General features: G+C 43.9%; 1 protein-coding gene across 1 annotated transcript in view; it reads right to left on the reverse strand.

Annotated features, from left to right (window-relative positions):
- GAB3 (GRB2 associated binding protein 3) overlaps positions 1 to 15,929 on the reverse strand; it is a 100,605-nt gene extending 84,676 nt beyond the window's left edge. Inside the window, exon 1 of the mRNA XM_077826266.1 lies at positions 15,576 to 15,929. Coding sequence (XP_077682392.1) covers positions 15,576 to 15,647 — 72 coding nt within the window. The 5' untranslated portion in view covers positions 15,648 to 15,929. The remainder of the gene's footprint in view (positions 1 to 15,575) is intronic.
- Between the last annotated feature and the right edge of the window lie 7,827 nt (positions 15,930 to 23,756).

The raw sequence follows: 23,756 nt of genomic DNA on the forward strand, positions 1-23,756 counted from the left end.
AGGGGAGGGGGAATAGTTTGCATTAATAATGCAACTTAGTAGAGGAAAAAGTGTTCCCCCCCCCCCTTTCAAATATTTGACCATCTATAGTTCCAGAACAATGTGATCTAAGAAGCTCATTGTCTCGGAGTAAAATGTTTAAAAGTGTCTGCGAGCTAGATCCACAAAGGGATTTAGGCATCCGTCAATTTATGTGCCTAAGCCCAAAGTTCAGATCCCCAGTTCCACCTCTCAACTGCCTTTAACCCTGTATGTCCTAAAATCCCTAGGAGTTTCTGCTGATATAAGTCCCCGAAATATCTAAAAATCACCAGTGAGCATGTACAGGTCACCTAAGTCCTGACACCAACTGCCTAGCTCACACCTAAGTCCCGGTGGGGCCCTCAATTTAGGCAGTCCCCTGCCTATCTCACCTGCAGGGCCTGATCCGATATGTGTTCTCACAGGCTGCCGAACAGATTGTGCCCGGGGCAAAGCTGCTGGAGGGGATGCCACTGATTTCTTTATAATCTTTAGTCCACTGGTTAGAGCATTCACCACTGATGTGGGATTTGGACACAGGTCTTCCACTTCTGCCTGATTTGGAGCAAGCTTTGGAAGGGCTCAGGAGATTACCCCAAAATATTCTGGAGAGTGTTATCCTTCGGTCTCTCCTTCTGAAGCTGTTCCACTGTGCATAAATAATTAAATATTCATTGGGCCAAAGGAAGAGTGAAAATGGCTCTAGAGCCAGTAGTTAGGGCACTTACCTGGGAGGTGGGAGGCCCAAGTCTTTAGCCCAATGCAATGGCTTCAACTTGAGAGAGATTGAGAAAGTCCCACCCCAGAACATCCTATAGCTCAGTAGTTAGGATATTCCCTTGAGAGGTAGGTCCAAATCGCTGCTCCAGATCAGGCAGCTGGAGGATCTGAACCCATACTTCCTGGGTGAGTACTCTAACCACTGTGCCAAAGGTTATACAGCAGGTCTTTTGCAACAAAGGGTTTAGGCATCTGAATCCAGGAGAGGCTGTGCATCCCAAGTGGAGAGAGGAGCAGACTGCAGCATCTAACTCCCTTTAAGGGATGGGGCTTAGGCCATACTGCTCTCCTTGGCATTTCCTATTGGCTAACTTAGGTGGCTTTCCATTCACCTGGATGGCTTTTGTAGAACCTATTCTTAGGCGCCTAGTCGCCACGTGCATTTTATAGGGCGCTTGGACATCTGACTCATGGCTGTGGATTCAGTCAGGCCACAGGGCACCTCAGTTAGGTGTTGCAATGCTGAGCCGAAGTGCCATTTGGGGAAATAACCCGAAGTAATTTAAGTGCCAAAGTCCCATTTTCAAAAGGCATTTCGTAGTCTAAATCCCATTGACTTTCAATGAAAGTAAGTCTCTTGAAGTGCTTAAATCACTTTAAAAAAAAAATGGGACTAAGTCACTTAAACACTTTTGAAAAGTTTGCCCTAGATTTCAGTGCGAATTCAGACACTTATGATATTAGGTTTCGGTAATTAAAAGCAAAACTACTTACGGTGCGGAAGCACCGAGCGACTGCTGTCCACATCGTTCCATAATATACGGATTAGTAGGGTTAATTCTGCTGTCGTGAATTAGGGTATGAGGTCTTGAAAAACTGTCTCTTTGCTGCCACTGAAAATGTAATTGCCATCTCGGTGCTTGTTTCTCTGCTCATACCTATTATATTAGCGCACAACCTTTATGGACCCCACGGCTTCTCTGTGGAATTTGCAGCGGATCCTCGAAATGATGTTTCATACCCTTTATAAATGTTTGGCTTTTGCAAAGTTTAAAAGTTTGTGATCTCAGGAATAACTAACTCAAAGCCTTTATTAACTCAGTTGCTTTCTCTGAAGAGTTTTGAATGGCTGCAAGTATAAAGATAGCTAGTTCATGACCACTATGAATTGTTGGTTTCTCTTTGGCACGTGCAGATGTAAAAGCAGCTGGTTCATGAGCTAGATACTCTGCTGAGTTTACAACAGCTATGACTCTAACGGTCCACTTATGACCATTACAAAGTCTGTCCGAAGAGTTTATATAATCCACAATAACCGAAACATGGGATTCACAGAATTTATGTCTGCCATTTACAGAGTTTATGGTAACCATCAATTTTAGACCATACATTTTAAAAGTTAATTGTGAGACTTTATAATATTACTTTAAGGGTTCAGGTCAACTCCCATTTAAATTAGGCCCTTGATTAATTCAATTTTAAATCTGTTCTACTAATGACAAATATTGTACTGTTTGCAATGTTATTTTTGCAGTCTTGGTCCCAGGATAATATAAAGCCAAGGTGGGTGAGCTGATATCTTTAATTGGACCAATTTCTGTTGGTGAAAGAAACAAGCTTTCGAGCCATGAAGAGCTCTTCTTCAGGTCTGGAAAAAGTACTTAGTGAGCCACAGCTAAATACAAGGTAAAACAAATTGTTTAACATAAGTAATTAACACAATGTCAGCCACCCTGGACGAGGGTGGTCTAACCTAGCGATTGGAGCAGGTATCAGGCCCCAAAGACTAGGGTCATAGCCAGAATTGGGAGCCATATCCAAGGGTCAAACTGGAGGGCAGAAACTGGATACCAGAGCTGCGGGTGAAGCCGGAGTAAGCACTCAGGAGCCAAAGCCAAGGTCAAACTGGAGGGCTGGAATGGAGTGAGCACGTTTATCAGGCAAGGAGAGGTTTAAGTCAGGGGCAGGACAGAGGCAAGGCTGTGGGCTAGGCAGGAGCAACAGGAACTAGATAACACAGGGGCAGGCACAGCAGCAGGCAAGAACATTTAAGACAGCAGCACCTGGCTGCAGGGCCGCCCAGAGGATTCAGAGGGCCTGGGGTCTTCGGCAGCGGAGGTCCTTCCGCTCTGGGTCTTCGGGGCATGGACCACCCACTGCCGAATTGCCGCTGAAGACCCGGAGTGGAAGAAGCGGTGGTGGGTCCTTCACTCTGGGTGTGTTCGGCAGCACTGAAGGACCCCCTGCCCCCAAAGTGCCACCGAAAACTCTCGTGGGGGCGCAGCCGGGGGAAAATTGCCCCACTTGCCCCCCTTCCCTGCCTCCCTGGGCAGCCCTGCCTTGCTGGCTGCTCAAAGCCAGTCTCCTGGTTCCTGCTGATAATCAGGTGACATGGCCGATCATGCAGCCTGCTGCAGGCCACCTGTACCGATGAGGCTGCCTGGAGATTAGCTCTAAGGAACCATTCAAGGTGAATGGTCCATTAATCCCAGTCCCAGTGTTTTAATCCTTCTTCATCTGGAAGCAGTTCCATACCCCAATCATTTTTGTTGCCCTTCTCTATACTTTTTCCAATTCTAATATATCTTGAGATAGGGGAACCAGATCTGCATGCGGTATTCAAGGCGTGGATGTACCATGGATTTACACAGTGGCATTACAATATTTTGTGTCTTAACTATCCCTGTCCCAATGGTTCCTAACACTGTTAGCTTTTTGGACTGCCACTGCACTTTGAGCAGATGTTTTCTGAGTACTATCTCCGATGAGTCCAAGATCTCTTGTCTTGAGTGGTAACAGCTAATTTGGACCCGATTTTTCTGTACATATAGTTGGAATTATGTTTTCCAATGTGCACTACTTTGCATTTATCAACATTGAATCTCATCTGCCATTTTCTTGCCCAGCCATCCAGTTTTGTAAGATCCCTTTGTAACTCTTTGCAGTCTGCTTTGGACTTAACTATCGTCACTAATTTTGTATCATTATCTGCAAACTTTGCAACCTCACTGTTTACCTCTTTTTCCGGATCATTTTATGAACAGCATTGGTCCCAGTACAGACCTTTGAGGGGCCCTGCTATTTACCTCTCCACTGTGAAAACTGACCACTTATTCCTACCCTTTGTTTCCTATCTTTTAACTACCCATCTATGACAGCACCTTCCCTCTTATCCCATAACTGCTCACTTTGATTAAGAGCCTTTGGTGAGGAACTCGGCCAAAGGCTTTCTGAAAATCCAGGTACACTATATCTGCTGGATCACCTTTGTCTACACATTTCTTGATACCCTCAAAAAATTCTAGCAGATTGGTGAGGCATGATTACCCGCTACAAAAGCCGTGTTGACTCTTCCCCAACATACTGTGTTCAACTATGTGTCTGATAATTCTGTTCTCTACTATATTTTTAACCAAGTGGCTTGGTACTGAAGTGAGGCCACTTCTGTCAGCAAAACTTAGGTCGCTCAGTTTGAAAAAAACAAACCCCCTCCTGAGCGACATACATTTCTCCGGCATAAGTAACAGTGTGCACAGAGCTACGTCAGTGGGAGAGCTTCTCCCGCTGACATAGCTACTGCCGCTCACTGGAGGTGGTTTAATTATGTCAACAGGAGAGCTCTTTCCCCGTCAGCATAGAGCAGCTACATGAGAGATCTTACAACGGCGCAGATGCAGCAGTACAGCTCTGGGCCAGGGGTGCAGGATGAGGTTCGGGGCGGGGGGGACGGGGACGGGGGACAGGGGATTGCGGCTCGGGTGCGGGCTTACCTCCAGCAGCTCCCGGTCAGTGGCACAGCGGGGCTAAGGCAGGCTCCCTGCCTGTCCTGGCTCTGCGCTGCGCCCCAGAAGCAGCCAGCAGCAGGTCTGGCTCCTAGGAGGGGGTGCCAGGAGTCTCCGCACACTGCCCTCAACAGCAGGCACCGCCCTCCCCAGCTCCCATTGGCTGCGGTTCCTAGCCAATAGGAGTGCAGAGCTGGTGCTCGGGCTGGGGGCAGCATGAGGAGCCCTGCGGCCCCCCTGACTAGGGGACAGATCTGCTGGCTGCTTGCGGGGTGCAGTGCGATGCCCCAGGACAGGTAGCCTACCTTAGACCCACAGCACTGCCGACTAGACTTTTAACAGCCCGGTCAGCGGTGCTGACTGGAGCCACCAGAGTCCCTTTTTGACTGGGCGTTAATCCTCAGATTTGTCACCAGAAAAGATTACTGCAGGTGTGGGGATCTTCCTCACATCCTCTGCGGTGAAGACTCATGCAAAGAATTAATTTAGCTTCTCCCCATGGGACATTTATATCTTGAGTGCTCCTTTTATCACCTTCATTGTCCAGTGACCCCAATGATTAGAAGCAGGAAACCTGCCAAACAATATACTCAACTTTTTTTTTCTGTTAGTTATTGTGTCTTTTACCAGTTGCTCTTCAAATTCTTTTTTGGCCTTCCTAATTATACTTTTACTTGCTTGCCAGAGTTTATGCTCCTTTCTATTTTTCTCAGTAGGATTTGACTTCCAATTTTTAGCAGCTGATTGGTTCCGTGGCCCCAGGGCTGGCTACCGATGTGGCTGGTGGATGCTGAGCACCCACTATTTTTTCCCCGTGAGTGCTTGAGCCCTGGAGCACCCACGGAGTTGGCACTTATTCCCCTATTGTAAGTTAAATGCTACTATGTTAGGTTTCTTTGGTATTCCCCCCCCCACAAGAATGTTAAATTTAATTACATTATGGTTACTGTTACCGAGTGGTTCAGCTATATTCACCTCTTGGACCACTTAGTGCTCTACTTAGTATTAAATCTAGAATTGTCTCTCCCTTTGTGGGTTTTAGGATTATCTGCTCCAAGAAGGAAGTTCCTCTTTACACAGCACACAGTCAATCTGTGGAACTCCTTGACTGAGGAGGTTGTGAAGGCTAGGACTGTAACAGGGTTTAAAAGAGAACTGGATAAATTCATGGAGGTTAAGTCCATTAATGGCTATTGGCCAGGATGGGTAAGGTATGGTGTCCCTAGTCTCTGTTTGTCAGAGGGTGGAGATGGATAGCAGGAGAGAGATCACTTGATCATTACCTGTTAGGTTCACTCCCTCTGGGGCACCTGGCATTGGCTGGATGGACCTTTGATCTGATCCAGTATGGCCATTCTTATGTTCTTAAGAAGCAGTCATTAATGGAGTCTAGAAATTTTATCTCTGCATCCCATCCCAAGGTGACATGTTCCCAGTCAATATGGGGTTAGCTGAAATCCTCCATTATTCTTGGCCTTTCTGTTGTTTTAGATTCTTTAATCTTCCTGAGCATTTCACAATCACTGTCACCATCCTGGTTGGGTGGTTAGTACTATATTCCTGCTGCTATACTCTTATTATTCAAGCATGGAATTTCTCTCCATAGAGATTCTATGATACTATATTGACTCTATGCTTTTTTCCCCACTTCCCCCACCTGGACAATTTATAGTTATTCCTGTGTGTTTTGTACCCTGGTATTACGGTGTCCCATTGATCATCATCATTTCACCAAGTATCTAGCAAAGTTACGAATTTAAGCTCCCACATCTTTTGAAGGTAATGTGCAGGTTTCCTTTGAGGAGGAGAACTGAGAGGTCAGATATACAGTGATTGTTTTGTGAAAAGTGTTTGCCTATTAACCTGCAGAGGTTTAACTTGCACTTTACCTTGAATGGTCCCTTAGAATATATGTTGACTACATATGCTAAACAATCTTTTCCACCTTATATTTAGCTGTAATACTCTATCTTTCCCACACCTGAAGAAGAGATTTGTGTAGCTCGAAAGCACAAAGAGAAGTATTTTGCTGGATTTCTAGAAGACAAACAATAGCAAAGTAACAAAAATTAAAATATGAAGTGATAAGTGTTTAATTCTTTAACAAGGACGTGAACTTGCATTCATAGATGTAACATTAACATTATTCTTCTGCATGTTGCCTTCTGCAGGAAGGGAGCCCCAGAAGAACAAGGACCCATGTAGTCTGGACCTTAATCAGGGGCCTAAACTGTAGTTTTTCCTGCAGCAAACTAGACATTCTGTTGCACATTCTGGTAAATTTTAGAATACAGGTTTTTAGTGAATTAAAGCTTCAGTAAATCAGCTATTTCTCATGCTATTTGATATTGAATTGAATTTTACATTGCTTCTATATTTTCAGTTTTCACAGTGCTTTGGTATTTGCCATGAAAATGCAGAACTGCACTGTACAAGTTGTTGGGAGGGAAGCTGGAGGTAATTGTGACAGTCCAGGGCAGCTGGGGCTGTCGACAGCCAGATTGTTATTGAAAAAACAAATGAGGCATCCTTTTGCCACCTTAGAGACTAACAAATTTATTTGGGCAGAAGCTTTCGTGGGCTAAAACCCACTTCATCAGATGCATGGAGTAAAAAAAAACAGTAGGCAGGTATATATATTACAGCACATGAAAAGATGGGAGTTACCTTACCAAGTGGGGGGGAAGGGGTGTCAGTGCTAATGGGGCCAATTCAATCAAGGTGGAAGTGGCCTAGTCCCAATTGAATTGGCCCCGTTAGCGCTGACCCCCCACTTGGTAAGGCAACTCCCATCTTTTCATGTGCTGTAATATATATACCTGCCTACTGTATTTTTCAATCCATGCATCTGATGAGGTGGGTTTTAGCCCACGAAAGCTTATGCCAAAATAAATTTGGTAGTCTAAGGTGTCACAAGGACTCCTTGTTGTTTTTGCTGATACAGACTAACGTGGCTACCCCTCTGAAGACTGTTATTGGTAAGGGATGAATCTTTCCCCTGCCCCTCACCATTTTGGGAAGGGCAATGATTATTTTAAATGCTAAGTGAGAGGGCATTTTTGAAACCCTTATTTCAGCAACCTGTGATAGCAGTTAATTGCCCCCCTCCAGTGTCTGCCAATACATCCAGTAACAATGGTTAAGTATATTAGCTTGATGTTCCTGCTAAAATGACCAGCAGGGAATAACTAACAATGTTGACATTACCATTTGCCTTCACAATTCAACAGCCTGTTGACACAAATGAATGGGGAAGCTCACACCTATAAGAGCTATTGTTTCGGCTCTGTCTCTTTGCAAACTCAGGAAGATAACACTGTTCAGTCAGCCTTCAAAATGGTGAAGAGAGCACTTCTCCACCATCAAGGCTAGATTTATTTTTAACTGATAGCTCCAGAGCACAAACAAACACCCCATTAAAAAAAAATGGACTGCAAAAGTAAGTTATATACAGAGCCCTGCCTACCCCCTTATATTGTAAAGCAGGGCCCTTACCTTTGAGGCTGCAGGATCTTAACTATATTTCAACCTGATCCTACTTTCAGTGGGAACTTTACAACACTTTACCCTCTGTACCTTTAATGTCCAAATGTTACATAGTGCTGCCAGCGGTCATGATTTTATTGCAACTCTCATGATACTTGTTTTTCTTAAAGCTTCAACTCACAGAGTCATGTGACTATGAGACTCTCAGATCTAATTAAAAAAAAGAGTAAATTTCTAGCCCTCATGATCATCCTTGTGGAGAAAAGCTTAAAAACATGGACCCCACAGAGGCAAAAGTCAGAAGGCTTATAAAAAAAAAGGTTAATTCTTGTTAAAAGAATCTCATTCCTTTTTTGGGATGTGACTCATGACTTTTGAACGCTTGGGGTTGGTAATACTGTAACTTACACCACCCTTAACAGTACCTCTTAACCCATGTTACATATTAATTTTCTCTTGGTATATATATTTGGAAAGCCAGTTGTGTCCTGGTGCAAGTTGGGTGAAACAGAAAACCAAAAAAGGCAGATTTTAAAATACAATAAAACAAAAAGTTGAATTAAAGCATTTTATTCAATAGTCAAATAAGATCGAGCAAGTTTACATCATCTGCCTGGATGCACTGTTTTGACATGCAAATTTTATTTCTAATTTAGCAAGTGAGGATTTGGGGTTTTTTGCATGATCATATTACTAATTCACTTCCAACACAGATGAAAATCCTCTCTTCTAAAAAACTTTATAAGGGTAAATATGCTACATAATCTCCCTTCCTCCTTAAAACAAAAAAATATAAAACAAATTAGTATACAACAGATTAAAAGTGACAAATGCTCCGAGATGACCAATACAAAATATTTTTGCTCTATTGTAATATAATAATAATGGGTAGAAGTAACATTGTTAGGTGCCTTCCAATTTTCATAGGCTATAACAAAGAATCTACCACAGGGTCACTACTTTAACAGCTTTTTCCTCTAATGTATGTCTGATTGCATCACTAGATTAACTACCAGTAAATTAACATTTCCTTCTCCACTTAAGTTTGTGGAACACTGCTTTTTTTAAGTCCTTATTTTCAAATTTAAAGACTTGATAACTTCTGTGTTGCTGTTTTGAAAAGAAATCAATAGCTGGACATTCCAGGGCACTGAAAATATGTAGTCAAAGATTAAACAGGGACTTCAGAGCTCCACCCAAATTAATAGTCTGACGGAAATTTTGATATTCAGGGTGCCAAAAACAGCAGTGGTTATTTTTTTACAAATTTTTTCTTAGAATTAATCACCATGTCAGAAGAGTAAGCATTGTATCAAACCCCAAAACATGGTTAAAATAGAATAAAATTATCTAACACTCACCAAATTATGAACATTTAATACTAAAGAAGGAAACTCTACCCTAAAATAACTTCACTGTTATTTGCTCAGAGACATCAACTAGTGCTTTACAACAGAGGAAAACATGGTCCTTGCTCAAAAGTAACTTCCATTGCAACCCGTCTTCACCTGATACTGATTTTTCTGCCTCCTTCTCAGAAACTAGTAGCCTGATCAGAACACCAGCCAGCCAGACAATAGATTAGGTTTTATATCAACAGATAGAATAGACTACATAGCTGAAGAACACAGTTTATAGCAAGGAGACAGGCTCTATGACCTCCACATATTACAACAAAGAAACTTCAAAAACAGACTCCAACGAGAGACTGCTGAATTGGAATTAATTTGCGAACTGGACACCATTAAATTAGGCTTGAATAAAGACTGGGAGTGGATGTATCATTACACAAAGTAAAACTATTTCCCCTTGTTTACTTCCCCCCACCCTACTGTTCCTCACACATTCTTGTCAACTGCTGGAAATGGCCCACCTTGATTATCACTACTTTTTTTTCTCTCCTGCTGGTAATAGTTCACCTTACCTGATCACTCTCCTTACAGTGTTATGGTAACACCCATTGTTTCATGTTCTCTGTGTGTATAAAATTGCCCGACTGTATTTTCCACTGCATGCATCCGATGAAGTGGGCTGTAGCTCACGAAAGCTTATGCTCAAATAAATTTGTTAGTCTCTAAGGTGCCACAAGTACTCCTGTTCTTTTTATAAGGCCATAGGGTTTTTCTGTTGTCAACAGGAATTAACCTTTCATAAAGTGGTTGAGTCCAATCAGCTCTCTCACTGTGGCAAGTGCAGCTTGTTGACTTCACCAGAGCATAAAGGGTAGGGGGACCAGGGCAAAAATGGAAAGATTCTGCAGGAAATAAGTTGGCTTAGAGAGAAACTTAAGTTGAGGATTCTCTTCTGTTACTTTTCAAGAGCTACCAGTAAAGTCAAACCTTACTAATGGGGTTAATTTGACCTGTACCTAGAATGTGCAGACTTTGTTTCGAGCAGGGAGGAAGTGTCTCCTGCTGATATCAACTCAACTACTAGGGAATCAGACAACCTTCTGGATGATCTTTTACATCACAGCAGCCTCCAGAATTTTTGTGAGATTTTTGTTTCCATTGCTTGAACAAATTATTCCCATAATTAAATTTTTCTTGGTTTCTTCGGAGCTGCTAGCAGCTTCCTGTATGTTCTACTTACAAATACCAGAACTTCAGCAAAAAAATGGAGAAGTTGTTCAGAGGAAACAGTTAGCCATTTTCAGATCTTTTTTAAAGCCTAGCATTCAGTGTCAAACCATGTATGTGGATCATGAAGCTTCGGATATCTGGAACTGATGTTGTTTACCACAACCTAGCCTAGCCACTTAGCTAAACCATCAAATCTAAAGCAAGCTTCAATTCATGACGCTTCTAATACAGAAGCTCCAAGAAGGGTTATGGTGAGAAATGCAAGTCAATGTCTACTTACATGGGACTCATTTTAGTCTATATTTTCAAGCTCCAGATAAAGAATCTTGATTGTTGGTAGTGTTTGAAATATCCACTCACCCAAGTCAAGTGGTACCTTGGGCCTGGTGAGGAAGGGTACCTACCCCATCAATTTCTACAGTACTAAAGGTTAAAAACTAAGGGTCAGATTTTCATCTGTTGGTAATCTGTGCAACACTGACTTCAATGGAGCTACTACCCTGATTTACACCAGCTAAGAATCTGGCCTTAGAGTTTACAGTTTTTATGATTTTGGGGGGAATGGGGGAACAAAAAAGTATCTATAGGGCTGACCTTCTCACCAAGGTGCTCCTGGAGCTCAGTGGCACAGCTCTGGATCCTCCTCTTTTGTGTCTTTCTTGGCTAGTAGTAAATCTGGTAAATTTCACGCCCGGACTGACAATACCTCCTCTCTCTTCTAGGCCATGAAACAGTTTTGTTATTTTTCTCAACAGTGAGAGACTGGTGGTTGTTCCTAGCTACATCTACAACACTAAGGGTACCAAAAAGCTCCCTATTGTTCAGGGTTCATATTGTGTAACTGATTGTAGGTGGAACATCCCTGGCTGCTCTTCCTTTCTGAATGCTCACTGCCTTATCTACAAGTAGCGAGAGTCGACTTTGGCTGGAAAGATGCAGACTTAGGCCTTGTCTACACTGCCACTTTACAGCACTGCGGTGTGAAAATACACCCCCCCCCCCGAGCGATGCAAGTTTCAGCGCTGTAAAATGGCAGTGTAGACAGTGCACCAGTGTTGGTAGCTACTCCCCTCATGGGGACGGGTTTTTTATCAGTGCTGGGAGAGCTCTCTCTTAGCACTGGTCCCGTGACTACACAGCCAAGCAGAGCTTTAATGTTGGTAGTGAAGACATACCCATAGTTCATTCTACAATAAGTGCTCTTTCCTGTGAGATGTTAAAAGCTTAACTGAATTTGCTGGACTTGGTGGTGTTTATTAAGTGCTAATAGGGGGGATAAAAGCACCCCAACGAGAGACCTAAATATCCAGGGCCCATTCTCTGAACAAGCCCAGATAATCCTGTTTTATCCAGTAACTAATACTGGGCCCATTCAAGTCAATGACAAAAATCCTATTGACTTCAATGGGGTCAAGATTTCACCCAAAGTGCTGAAATATCAAAATTTAAAATATATCGAGTCTGATATTTAGAATTCTTAGCCTAAGAAACTATGGTCCCCACGTACTGTATAACCACTGCTTTCACGGTTACACCCCTCTCCAAACCCTGCACCAGCACCTTACAGAACCGTCCCCCAAAACCTACATAGATTAAACCAATGAGAAAAATCTACAATGGAACACAGTGGGGAAATGAGAGCTCAGCAGTTTGCAGGTCACATTTATGGGACAAAGAGCTGCAGCAAACACCAAATAGTCTCCAGGGAGATTCCTTGCACAGTTGAGCCTTTAGATAGGCTGATGAAAGATGAATGTTTCATGATAAGAGAGCAGTACAATACTGTATAGGACATTAGAGTATGGTTAAAATATTTCCTTATACAAAAATCAAGTGTCCTGTGTTTCTAATGAATTCTCTGCATTTAGCATTAGCCTGTTTTTACAGAAAGTTACATGTTGGTAATTAATCTCATGTTCATTTCCTGCACATGTAAGACAGCACCCTTTGTTAGGGAATGATAAGACACTTCTAAGAATAGTAATACTAAGAGTGTCAGCTTTGTGAGACATTACAGGAAAAATACAGACTCCAACACCTGCTTTTCAGTTTTCACAGGCTTCAAAATAATTGTATCCTTATTTACTGCCAAATTCAGACTTTGTTTATGCTCACAAAACCTAACTGAGTTCACAGGGTACAAGTGTGAGGCCATGTCTACGCTACGGGGGCTACAGTGGCAGAGCTACAGTGCTGTAGCTAGGTCGCTGTAGCTCCCATCCAGTCCTACAGCAACTGAAAGGGGTTTTCTGCCGTTGTAGGAACTCCATCTCCCTGAGTGACGGTAGCTAGGCCTAGCTGTGCTTACATGGGATTAGGTCGGCATAGCTACAGCACTCAGGGGTGTGAGATTCATACCTTTGAATGCCAGAGATACTTTGACCTAACTTTTAAATACAAACCAGGCCTCAGTGAAGGCAGGCGTTCGTTCACCTTTAGGTCCCAATCCTGCAAAGACATACAGTGTGTAAAATTAAGCATACATGTAAGTAGTCCCAGTGACTTCAGTGCGACTACTCACAATGCGTAACATTAAGCACCTGTAAGTCTTCACGGTGCCAGCACACTAAGGTGTAAGTTTGAAACTGAGGGTCTATTTCCTTCCCCTCAATATACCTTTGCTCCTTATCCCACTGAAATCACTGAGAATTTCCCAATGGCTGCAATGGATACAGGATTAGGAACCACTTGTGTGTATAACAGGGAGAGTACCTGATCCTCCTACATGGTACTCTCATCCTATACTCCGATCAGTATAAACTGGGAGCAACACCAAAGAATTCAGCTGAGTTACTCTAGTGTAAAACTGGTGCGAATGAGTGGCACATCAGACCCATGTGTTTACAATTTGCACATAATTTTTAAAATCTGTGAAAGATTCAGTACCAGAGTCTACATTCTGACAACTGGGCACAAAGAGCGGTGCAAATCTTTTGGATTAGTGTATGACTTCTGTCCACAATCACAGCATTTTGCAGTAAACACTTTATACTTATACCTACAGAGGCCAATTTAAATTAGTCACTCGTTTAGCAGCGTTTTTTTGTCTTTATATCAGAAAATTGTGGTGATGAAACCATAACAGACAACAATAATCTTCTAAAGTGCTTTGAGATCTATGGATGAAAAATGCTATAACTAGGTGTTATTATTATTACCAAAAATTACTTTACCACTCAGATTCCATTACCCACACTGTAAGCACTGGGATAAAAGAAAAGATGTTAATCTTTGCTGTACTTAGAGCAGATTTGCTTCTGCTTTACTGTGAACAAGACAGTAGTTTATCCCATTGACCAGAAAACAAACATTAATCAAGAGAGATCTAGCTAATCTAATGGCTCAGGTTTGAGGAATAATGTAGACTCAATTCCACTGGGGTTTGTAGTGCAAAATCTAGGGACAGCTTTTGCAGATTGCAGCTAGTTTTTTGAGCTGATCAGTGCCCCTGCTGTGACTATTATCTTGACTGTATAATGGGGGCTTTCAACTCCCAGCTTTGTCACATTCTGTTTTCTCTTCCTTGCCTTTTTATGAATATTGAGTCATCAAAAACAGTTTCACTGACAGAGTTTCTAATGCTACCAGCTGGATGAATCAGTGGCTTATACACCTCTGCAAAAGAATCTTAGTGTGCTATTTATTAAAGAAAATACTACAAAAACCACTAGATGTTCCTATTTATTTGCTGCTCTCTCAAGACAGACTTCATGGGTTATTTTAGTTAGAAAACGTTAACCGAACAAAGCAAATATCCAGCCATTTAAATGCACGATCGTGGTGTGAGAGGTGAAACTGATGCTTAGAATAAGTTTGATGTCAATTTTATCATCAGTAAATTACTTCTTTTCTAAAAGCAAACAAAAGAAGTCCATGGCAAAAGAGCTGTGATTTTATTCTTCATAAGACAGAGTGGTTCCCCATATTACTAGAAAAAAGCTAGCATCAGCAATCCAGAAAAAAAATGCCGATAAACCCACGCAAATATGACAAATGATGTAAGCCATGTAAATGGCTACAAAATTATGATAGAAACATATGGTGGCATCCTTCTAGTCTAGGGAAATGCTCGAGGGCAAGATAGATGGAAAGTGCACTACTTAAGTGAACATCACACAGTTCCAAAAAGACTGAACAAAAACACGCCTGAATAAGGATTTTCATAAACGTGCATGCAAAATGGCCCAAGATGGGTTTAAGTTTAGTGCTATTCCAAGCAATTTTTTTTTAAAAGGTCATTTATTTCTGCCTGGAATGCCTTCCTTTGCAGCCCTGCAGTGATACAGTTTCCTATGTTTGTACACACACCCTTCTTTTGCAGAAAAACAGGCAGACAGATAGAAAATGAAACAAGGGGGGCCCATTGCTCAGAATGCCCTTGCTACTATCCAGGCTTGGAAATCCTCGTTTGTTTTGTTCAGTCCATTTTACCTTTTGACCATTTGAAACTTTATAGCAAGGCATCTCCTGGCACTTCTTTATGACAGGCAAAAAGCGTAGCTGTGTAAATGCAACTGGAATGTTAATTTGGTCAACAAAAATATCCCAGGCATTGGTATTATCAAGTGTCATTGCCATTACATAGCGTCTTAGCAAAGCATGCCACCCTAATTCAAGCAAGGAGTTAACAACCTTGGGACAGGAGATTCTTCTCAGCTTCTGAACAAGGTACCCGAGTGACTGTTACAAAACTGTTATAGTTATGGCAACATTAACTGAAACCGAAATGTGGTTTAAACCTAAGCTCTGTTGCATAACATACAATTTAAGTATTCTGACCTTGTGAGCCTCAAAGGTTCCTTTACAAAGGCGCAAAAACATTACTGAAAATTAAATCGCTTAATAAGCGCATCGGTTTTTCTCTTACTGTTTTGGTCCCGACAAAAGCTTATATCCCTGACACATTTCAAAGCAAGAGTTAGACACGGAGCGGATGCAAAAATGCTCTTGGATGGAACAATATCAGGAGAGTCGCTTTACTTACATATCTCTTCAGCTTCTTCTCGGGGGGCGATTTAATGAGCCATCCAGTGCAAACAACGTCCCCCGAGCTCATCTTCCCCCCCTGTCAAAGAGAAGAGACCCGGAATCCAGGGTGTGCGCGCTTGTGTGTATTGTTCCTTCCCAGCCAATTTGAAACTAGCAGCAATCGGCTTCCTTCAGCTGCGTTTCCAATGCTGCTACAGCGCAAGGAGGAAGTCACAACATTGAGCACGGACACAGGCAGCTCCCCCCTCCCACGGACAACACAATGCAACACACAGAGCACGTGACGGGGCCGAGAGGACAGGGATAAACAAAAACAAGCGTGTGCAAAATACCCACACCCACCCTGCTAGCGACACGCCGCCGGTTATTCTCCCACGCCCACCCTGGTGCAATAGCGTCCCTTCGGTTTAATCAGCCTGGCTTGGGATTGGGCTAGGCAGGGCGCAGGCAAACACACACACACGCCGGGGGAAGCCGGTGCGGGCCGCCAGCACAACGTTCGGAGAAGGAACCTGCGGCGGCTCCGGGCGGGCCAGGGGGGCTCCGGCCGGGGCGCGGCTGCGAAATCCGCTGCACTGGTCCGCGCGCCAAGCAGGGTGTGGGCTGGAGACACAGCGAACACCGCCTCCCTCCCACGCCGCAGGGCACCGGCTGGCGACAAGCGGGGCGCTGGAAGCCCCCCGCCTTGCAACGAGCTGCCAGCCACGCTGGCCACAAGCCGCCGCCCGGAGCCCGGAGCTGTCACAGCGGACCGGAAGCGGGGGCGAGGGCTCTGTCTCTGTCTCTCTTTGCGTGACATGAAGGGTCGCACTCCAGGCTTCACTGCGGGAGTGGAAATGAAATAGTCATCTATCCGTTTAATAGCGACCATCCCCGTAGCCTCTGTGTGCTTTCCCCTATCAAATTAACTGGACTGATCAGCTATCTAGTGGACTTCAGCATAGGGGCTGGAACTAGGGGTGCTGCTGTACCCCCTGGCTTGGAGTGGTTTCCATCATATACAGGGTTTACAGTCTAGTTCAATGGCTCTCAGCAGTCCTGCTATAAAAATTGTTCCAACACCCCTGAGCTTCAGGAGTCTTCTGCTCTTCTCTGGTACAAAGGTTCCCAAGGGCAGTGGTTTTCAAAATTTTCAGGCTACCAGTACCCCTTTCCAAATAAAGCTGTCTACCGTGTACCCCCATCTGGTCATAATAGGCATGATTAGATTACCAAGTCTTACAAAATAAAATGTGTTGTCCCTCAGTACAGCATTTTTCTCGTGTACCCCTGGCGAGAACTTGAGTATCTCCATGGGTAGGCATACCCCAGTTTGAAAAAAACACTGCCCTAGGAGTATATTCATTCACACACATTCCCATGAGTTTGGCTATGGTGGGAAAGAGAGGAAGGGTCTGTGCACCCTGCCTTGAAACTAATCAGATGCTGGCTTAGTCTGAGCTCCTCTGGAAGCTCTCATCACTGCAGAGCCCATCCAGTTGGCAGCAATTTGTCCCCAGCTTTCAGATTCTTGGTTCTGGGTTTTGTGAGCAGAACTGACCCAGTGGCGTGTAGCTGCCTTGGCAAGTCATAGATGACATGTTGTCATTACATCCCGGTATTTGTAAATGTTGACCAGGGGAGACTGCTAGGAACAGCTGAACAAGTGAAGGTGAGGTGGAAGGTGAGCATCTTTTAAAGGAGGCAAACCCCTTTTTGATAGATTTGCCAACATGTGATCTGAATGTAGGGCATGAATCTGACACAACGGAGGAAGAAGTGAGACACGCAGTCCAGAGTTTGAAGAACAGTAAGGCAGCAGGACCTGATGAAGTGACGGCACACCTGGTGAAAGTCTTAGGCGAGAGAGGCATAAAATGAATGAGCAGAGTGATTAAGGCCACATGGCAAGACAAGAGAATTCCTGAAGACAAGTTCAAGTCTATGTTGGTCCCAATGCATAAGAAGGAATACCTAAAAAAGAGAAGCACCCATGAATGTAGAAACTATGGAGGGATAAAGCTAGTGTCACATGGAATGAATATATTGCAAGATATCTTAGATGCTAGGAGTGGGAGAATGGTAAAAGCCCTCCTTGAACAAGAACATTTTAGCTTTAGGAAAGGACAAGGAACCACAGCTGTGATGTTTGTAATTCAGAAAGTGATAGACAATGGCTGGAGTGCCCACAGGATAGCTTCTGGGCTTTTCCAGCCCCGGAAAAGACATACAACAAAGTGGATAGAAGGATGCTGATGCCAGTGCTGAGGAAATACAAAGTCTCTGAGAATGTAATAACTATGGTGACTGCACTATATAGATCACTTAAAACAGTGATCCAAACATGTTATGGAATTACAAGCACCTTCGAAGTCAAAGTCCGACTGCATCAAGGGTCAGCCTTCAGTCCGCTGCCGTTTATCATGCTGATGGACTACATCAGTAGGAAGGTCCCAATGGGAAAAGGTGAGAAGCTGCTATATGCAGGCGACAGTATGACGCTTTCCAGGGTTCCCAGGGTTGTAATGCACCTTTCTACTGCCTACCCTTAGTGTGAGCAAGCCTTGTCTGTGCCCACCAGGCGTCAGCTCCCCCAAACACAGGAAACATAAGCACTCCTCTTTCAGCCTACACAGGCTCTTCAGTCCTTTATCAAGGCTCTGCAGGCTGATCATAGGTGCACTCCTACCGCGGAGCACTCCGAGCCTCCCCCGGCGTGTCCAGCCCCTTTTCCACTGGACCATCACAGAATTCATAGATCTGCTACTCCAGAGGGACCATACACACCAGCCTATCAGTTTTACCTCAGGATCACAGCTCCACTCAACTCCCAGCATCTAGATTTGTTTATAGGGAAAACAAGGGCCTGCAACACACAGTCTCGATTTACTCGCTGCTTCCCTATGCAGAATAATTTTGCTGGCCATGATTTTGAAGCTATGATGACAATAGAGTAGAAGGCTCCCTTTCCTTCCATTACAGCAGTGGCAGAGTCCTGTAAGTAGTTGGTGATCTTGGCGGATAGACTCCAAACAGGTTTACACCAACCACATTCTAGTCTACTGCCTATCCACTTCATTCAGTATAGTTCATTTGTGAACCCCATTGATCTTTCCGGTCAGTTCAGGAGGGAGGCTTTCTCAGGGACAGGGCATTGGTGGCTGTGGTCACTGGGAAATTATAGTGTTTATGAGCAAGTAGAAGCCTTGTATGTGGGTAGTCGGCCTGCCTAAAGTGTGCTGAAAACATATGGGATGAAGGAGATCTTGGCTGACCCAGCTTTGTTGCTTCCTTTGCCCGGTAGAGGAAAAGGAAGGCCATAATCTTTGTCTGGATGAGTGTCCGTTGCTGTGTCCACACCCAGACTAAATGTCAGGTGCAGAGTGTGTCTAACTGAATAAGTGGGACTGGAGATGGTTTGCATGAATTCCACGGTTTTCATACACGGGAGGAGTTTGGAAATTATGGCATCCTTGTATTATCTACATGGAGGCTGCAGTCATCAGGAACAGTGAACCTGTGGGATTTTAGCACTGTGCTGCTCCATTAGTTTCTCTAGAAGTCTGCCAGGTCTTTGTCTGGAAATCTCTAAACCACTGAAAGCTCTAGATTTTTTGTCTTTAGTCTCCAACCACATTGATGCATTCAGAAGTTCTGGGCATGTCTCTGTGTGCTTTTACATCCCTCTTACACTCTGAAGTATTTTGAGTATCTTGTCTGTGGATACAGGGCCAAACCCTACTTGCCTTACCATAGTAGTAGTCTCACTGAGTTTAGTTAAGTATCAGAGGTGTAACCATGTTAGTCTGGATCTGTAAAAGCAGCAAAGAGTCCCGTGGCCCCTTTTAGACTAACAGACATATTGGAGCATATGCTTTCGTAGGTGAATGCCCACTTCATCAGATGCATGTAGTGGAAATTTCCAGAGCCAGGTATAAATATGCAAGCAAGAATCAGGCTAGGGATAAGGAGGTTAGTTCAATCAGGGAAGATGAAGCCCTCTTCTAGCAGTTGAGGTGTGAACACCAAGGGAGGAGAAACTGCTTTTCTAGCTGGCTATTCACAGTCTTTGTTTAATCCTGAGCTGATGGTGTCAAATTTGCAAATGAACTGAAGCTCAGCAGTTTCTCTTTGAAGTCTGGTCCTGAAGTTTTTTTGCTGCAGGATGGCTACCTTTAAATCTGCTATTGAGTGTCCAGGGAGGTTGAAGTGTTCTCCTACAGGTTTTTGTATATTGCCATTCCTAATATCTGATTTGTGCCCATTTATCCTTTTACGTAGGGACTGTCCAGTTTGGCCGACGTACATAGCAGAGGGGCATTTCTGGCACATGATGGCGTCTGTTACATTGGTGGACGTGCAGGTGAATGAACCGGTGATGGTGTGGCTGATCTGGTTAGGTCCTGTGATTGTGTCGCTGGTGTAAATATGTGGGCAGAGTTGGCATTGAGGTTTGTTGCATGGATTGGTTCCTGAGTTAGAGTTACTATGGTGCGGTGTGTAGTTGCTGGTGAGAATATGCTTCAGTTTGGCGGATTATCTGTGGGCGAGGACTGGCCTGCCTCCCAAGGCCTGTGAAAGTGAGGGATCATTGTCCAGGATGGGTTATAGATCACTGATGATGCGTTGGAGAGGTTTTAGCTGAGGACTGTATGTGATGGCCAGTGGAGTTCTGTTGGTTTCTTTCTTGGGCTTGTCTTGCAGCAGGGGGCTTCTGGGTACACGTCTGGCCCTGTTGATCGGTTTCCTTATTTCCTCGTGTGGGTATTGTAGTTTTGAGAATGCTTGGTGAAGATCTTGTAGATGTTGGTCTCTGTCTGAGGGGTTGGAGCAAATGCGGTTGTACCTCAGCGCTTGGCTGTAGACAATGGATCATGTGATGTGTCCGGGATGGAAGCTGGAGGCATGAAGATAGGCATAGCGGTTGGTGGGTTTTCAGTATAGGTGTTATAGGTGTTAACGTGACCGTCACTTATTTGCACCGTGGTGTCTAGGAAGTGGACTTCCCAGCCTAGATTGGTTCAGGCTGAGGTTGATGGTGGGGTGGAAGCTATTGAAATCATGGTGGAATTCTTCCAGGGTTTCCTTCCCATGGATCCAGATGATGAAGATGTCATCAATGTAGTGTAGGTAGAGAAGCGCGTGAGTGGACGAGAGCTGAGGAAGCGTTGTTCCAGGTCAGCCATAAAAATGTTGGCATATTGTGGGGCCATGCGGGTGCCCATAGCGGCGTCACTGGTCTGGAGGTATATATTGTCACCAAATTTGAAATAATTGTGCGTGAGGATAAAGTCACAGAGCTCAGCAACCAGTTGTGCTGTGGCATCATCAGGGATACTGTTCCTGACAGCTTGTATTCCATCTGTGTGTGGGATGTTTGTGTAGAGAGCCTCTACATCCATGGTGGCTAGGATGGTGTTTTCTGGAAGATCACCAATGCATTGTAGTTTTCTCAGGAAATCCGTGGTGTCACAGAGATAGCTGGGAGTGCTGGTGGCGTAGGGTCTGAGCAGAGAGTCCACATATCCGGACAGTCCTTCAGTGAGAGTGTCAATGCCCGAGATGATGGGGCGTCCAGGATTTGCGGGTTTGTGGATCTTGGGTAGTAGATAGAATAACCCCTGTTGGGGCTCTAAAGGTATGTTGATTTGTTCCTGTGTTAGTGTAGGGAGTGTCCTGAGGAGATGGTGCAGTTTCTTAGTGTATTCCTCAGTGGTATCTGAGGAAAGTGGCCTGTAGAATTTGGTATCGGAGAGTTGTCTGGCAGCCTCCCTTTGGTAGTCAGACCTGTTCATGATGACAACAGCACCTCCTTTTTTAGCCTCTTTGATTATTATTATATTATTTGATTATAATGTCAAGGGTTGTTTCTGAGGCTGTGGATGGCATTGCGTTCTGCATGACTTAGGTTATGAGGCAAGCGATGTTGTTTTTCCACAATTTCTGCCTGTGCATGTCGGCAGAAGCATCCTATGTATTGGTCCAGACTGTCATTTTGACCCTCAGGAGGAGTCCACGTGGAGTTCTTTTTCTTGTGCTGTTGGTGGGAGGGTATCTGTGTGTCAGTGTGCTGTTCAGTGTTATCTTGAAAGTATTCTTTGAGTCAGAGATGGCGAAAGTAGGCTTCCAGATCACCGCAGAACTATATCATGTTTGTGGGGGTGGCGGGGCAGAAAGAGTCCCCGAGATAGGACAGACTCTTCTGCAGGGCTAAGTGTGTAGCTGGATAGATTGACGATATTGCTGGGTGAGTTAGGGGTACCACTGATTTGGCCCCAGGTGGCAGGTAGGATTTTAGACAGCTTACACTCCTTTTTCCTTTGTAGAGAGGTGAAGTGTGTAATGTACATCTCCTGTCTTATTTTAGTAAAGTCTGTTTGTATGGAAGGTTGGTTATTGATGAGAGTCTCCAGGTTGGAAAGCTCTTTTTTGATGTTTTCCTGTTTGCTGTATAGGATGCTGATCGGGTGGTTCCTCAGTTTCTTTGATAGTGTGTGGCCTAATCTCTCACTGTGGTCTGCGCAGTATGTAGATAGTAATGGATTTTTCACCTTCAGTCCATTTGGTATGATGTCCATCCGTTTGCATTTGGAAAGGAAGATGATGTCTGTCTGTACTTGTGCAAGTTTCTTCATGAGGTTGACGTATTTCTACTCCATACGGCTCAATGCAGTGCCTTGCATGGTGTCAGGTATCAGAGGGGTAGCCGTGTCAGTCTGGATCTGTAAAAGCGGCAAAGACTCCTGTGGCACCTTACAGACTAACAGACGTATTGGAGCATAAGCTTCTGTGGGTGAATACCCACTTCCTTGGATATATGTCATAAGACATAGTTATATTTATCCATGTAGGTGTGTAATGTGGGTGATGGTGTGTGTGTGTGCAGCGAATTCAGCAATACTAGAGACCACATCAAGGGACAATCCTTAATAAACTTCTTCAGAAATTCCCATGCAGAACATTTTTGTTCAGTCTCAGTTAATTACTGATGGCCGACTTCTCAAATGTGACATAGGAGCCTAAGTCTCATGAGACTTAAGGGGAGGAAACACAAGAAAATAGGTCAAGGCTAAAACAAACCTAAAGCCACAGCACAATTATGGTGTTAAAGTTGCCTCACCTAATTCAGTTCCTTGCAACCCAGCCATGGCTTAAGCTCCTAAATCACTTAGGTGTTTTTGAGAATTTTGCCCTAAGAAACTAGTATTTGCTAGTGCCTTGCTAGTTGCTTGATGTGAGTTTCAGTATCATTCATCAGTGGTACAATGGCCAATTTTTTTTTAAACCACAATGATTTGCAGCAAGGGTGAAGTCCCTATAGCTGTTCAGTTATTCTGAAGGGGTGGGGGAGGGAAACAAGCCTCATTTCAACTAGAATACCTAAACAGTCTCCAGCGACATTATGTAAGCCTCGTTCTTGGAATCTACTAATGTGTAGGTAGGTGTGTGGAGGCATCAATACATTAAAAGAAAAGGAGTACTTGTGGCACCTTAGAGACTGTATGCATCCAATGAAGTGAGCTGTAGCCCACGAAAGCTTATGCTCAAATAAATTCGTTAGTCTCTAAGGTGCCACAAGTCCTCCTTTTCTTTTTGCGAATACAGACTAACACGGCTGCTCCTCTGAAACCTGTTGTACAGATGTGGCCAGCCATCACACCACTCACGAGAAAACTGGGCCAAAACTATGCATATGATTTTAAGAATGTCTTTCTATATTTTTGCTGACACTAGCCAGGATGAAAATGTGTCCTGTGCATGCAGGTTTCCTTTGAATTTTTGGTCTCAAGTTTATACATATGACTAAGTTCACTCAAGCGTGAAGTTTTACCTTACCTCACTTTTCCTGCTCCAAAGGAATCATACAGAAAGCTAGGGCCCATTGGGCCTTTGTCATAGGGCTTTTTTCCTCTTGTAGAGAAGTCAATAACTGAGTCAGAATGTTTTCAGTGCTGTTGGTGTTTTGGTCACTAACTTGAGTGGGCATTAGTAGATCTCACTAAATTGATTTACTGTAAATAGTACAATAACTCTTAATGTCACAGATATATTGTTTGGGGTAATGCTTCTTCAGCAGTGTTTCACAGCATTACTCTATTTTTACTTTTATGAAATGCATCAAGTATCAAGGTCTGAACCCATGAGCGTTGTTTTGAAGATGCTGACACCCACAGAACAAGACTCTTACCCAATTCCC

This window comes from Eretmochelys imbricata, chromosome 9 (genome assembly GCF_965152235.1).
Source record: "Eretmochelys imbricata isolate rEreImb1 chromosome 9, rEreImb1.hap1, whole genome shotgun sequence".
Taxonomy (NCBI): domain Eukaryota; kingdom Metazoa; phylum Chordata; order Testudines; family Cheloniidae; genus Eretmochelys; species Eretmochelys imbricata.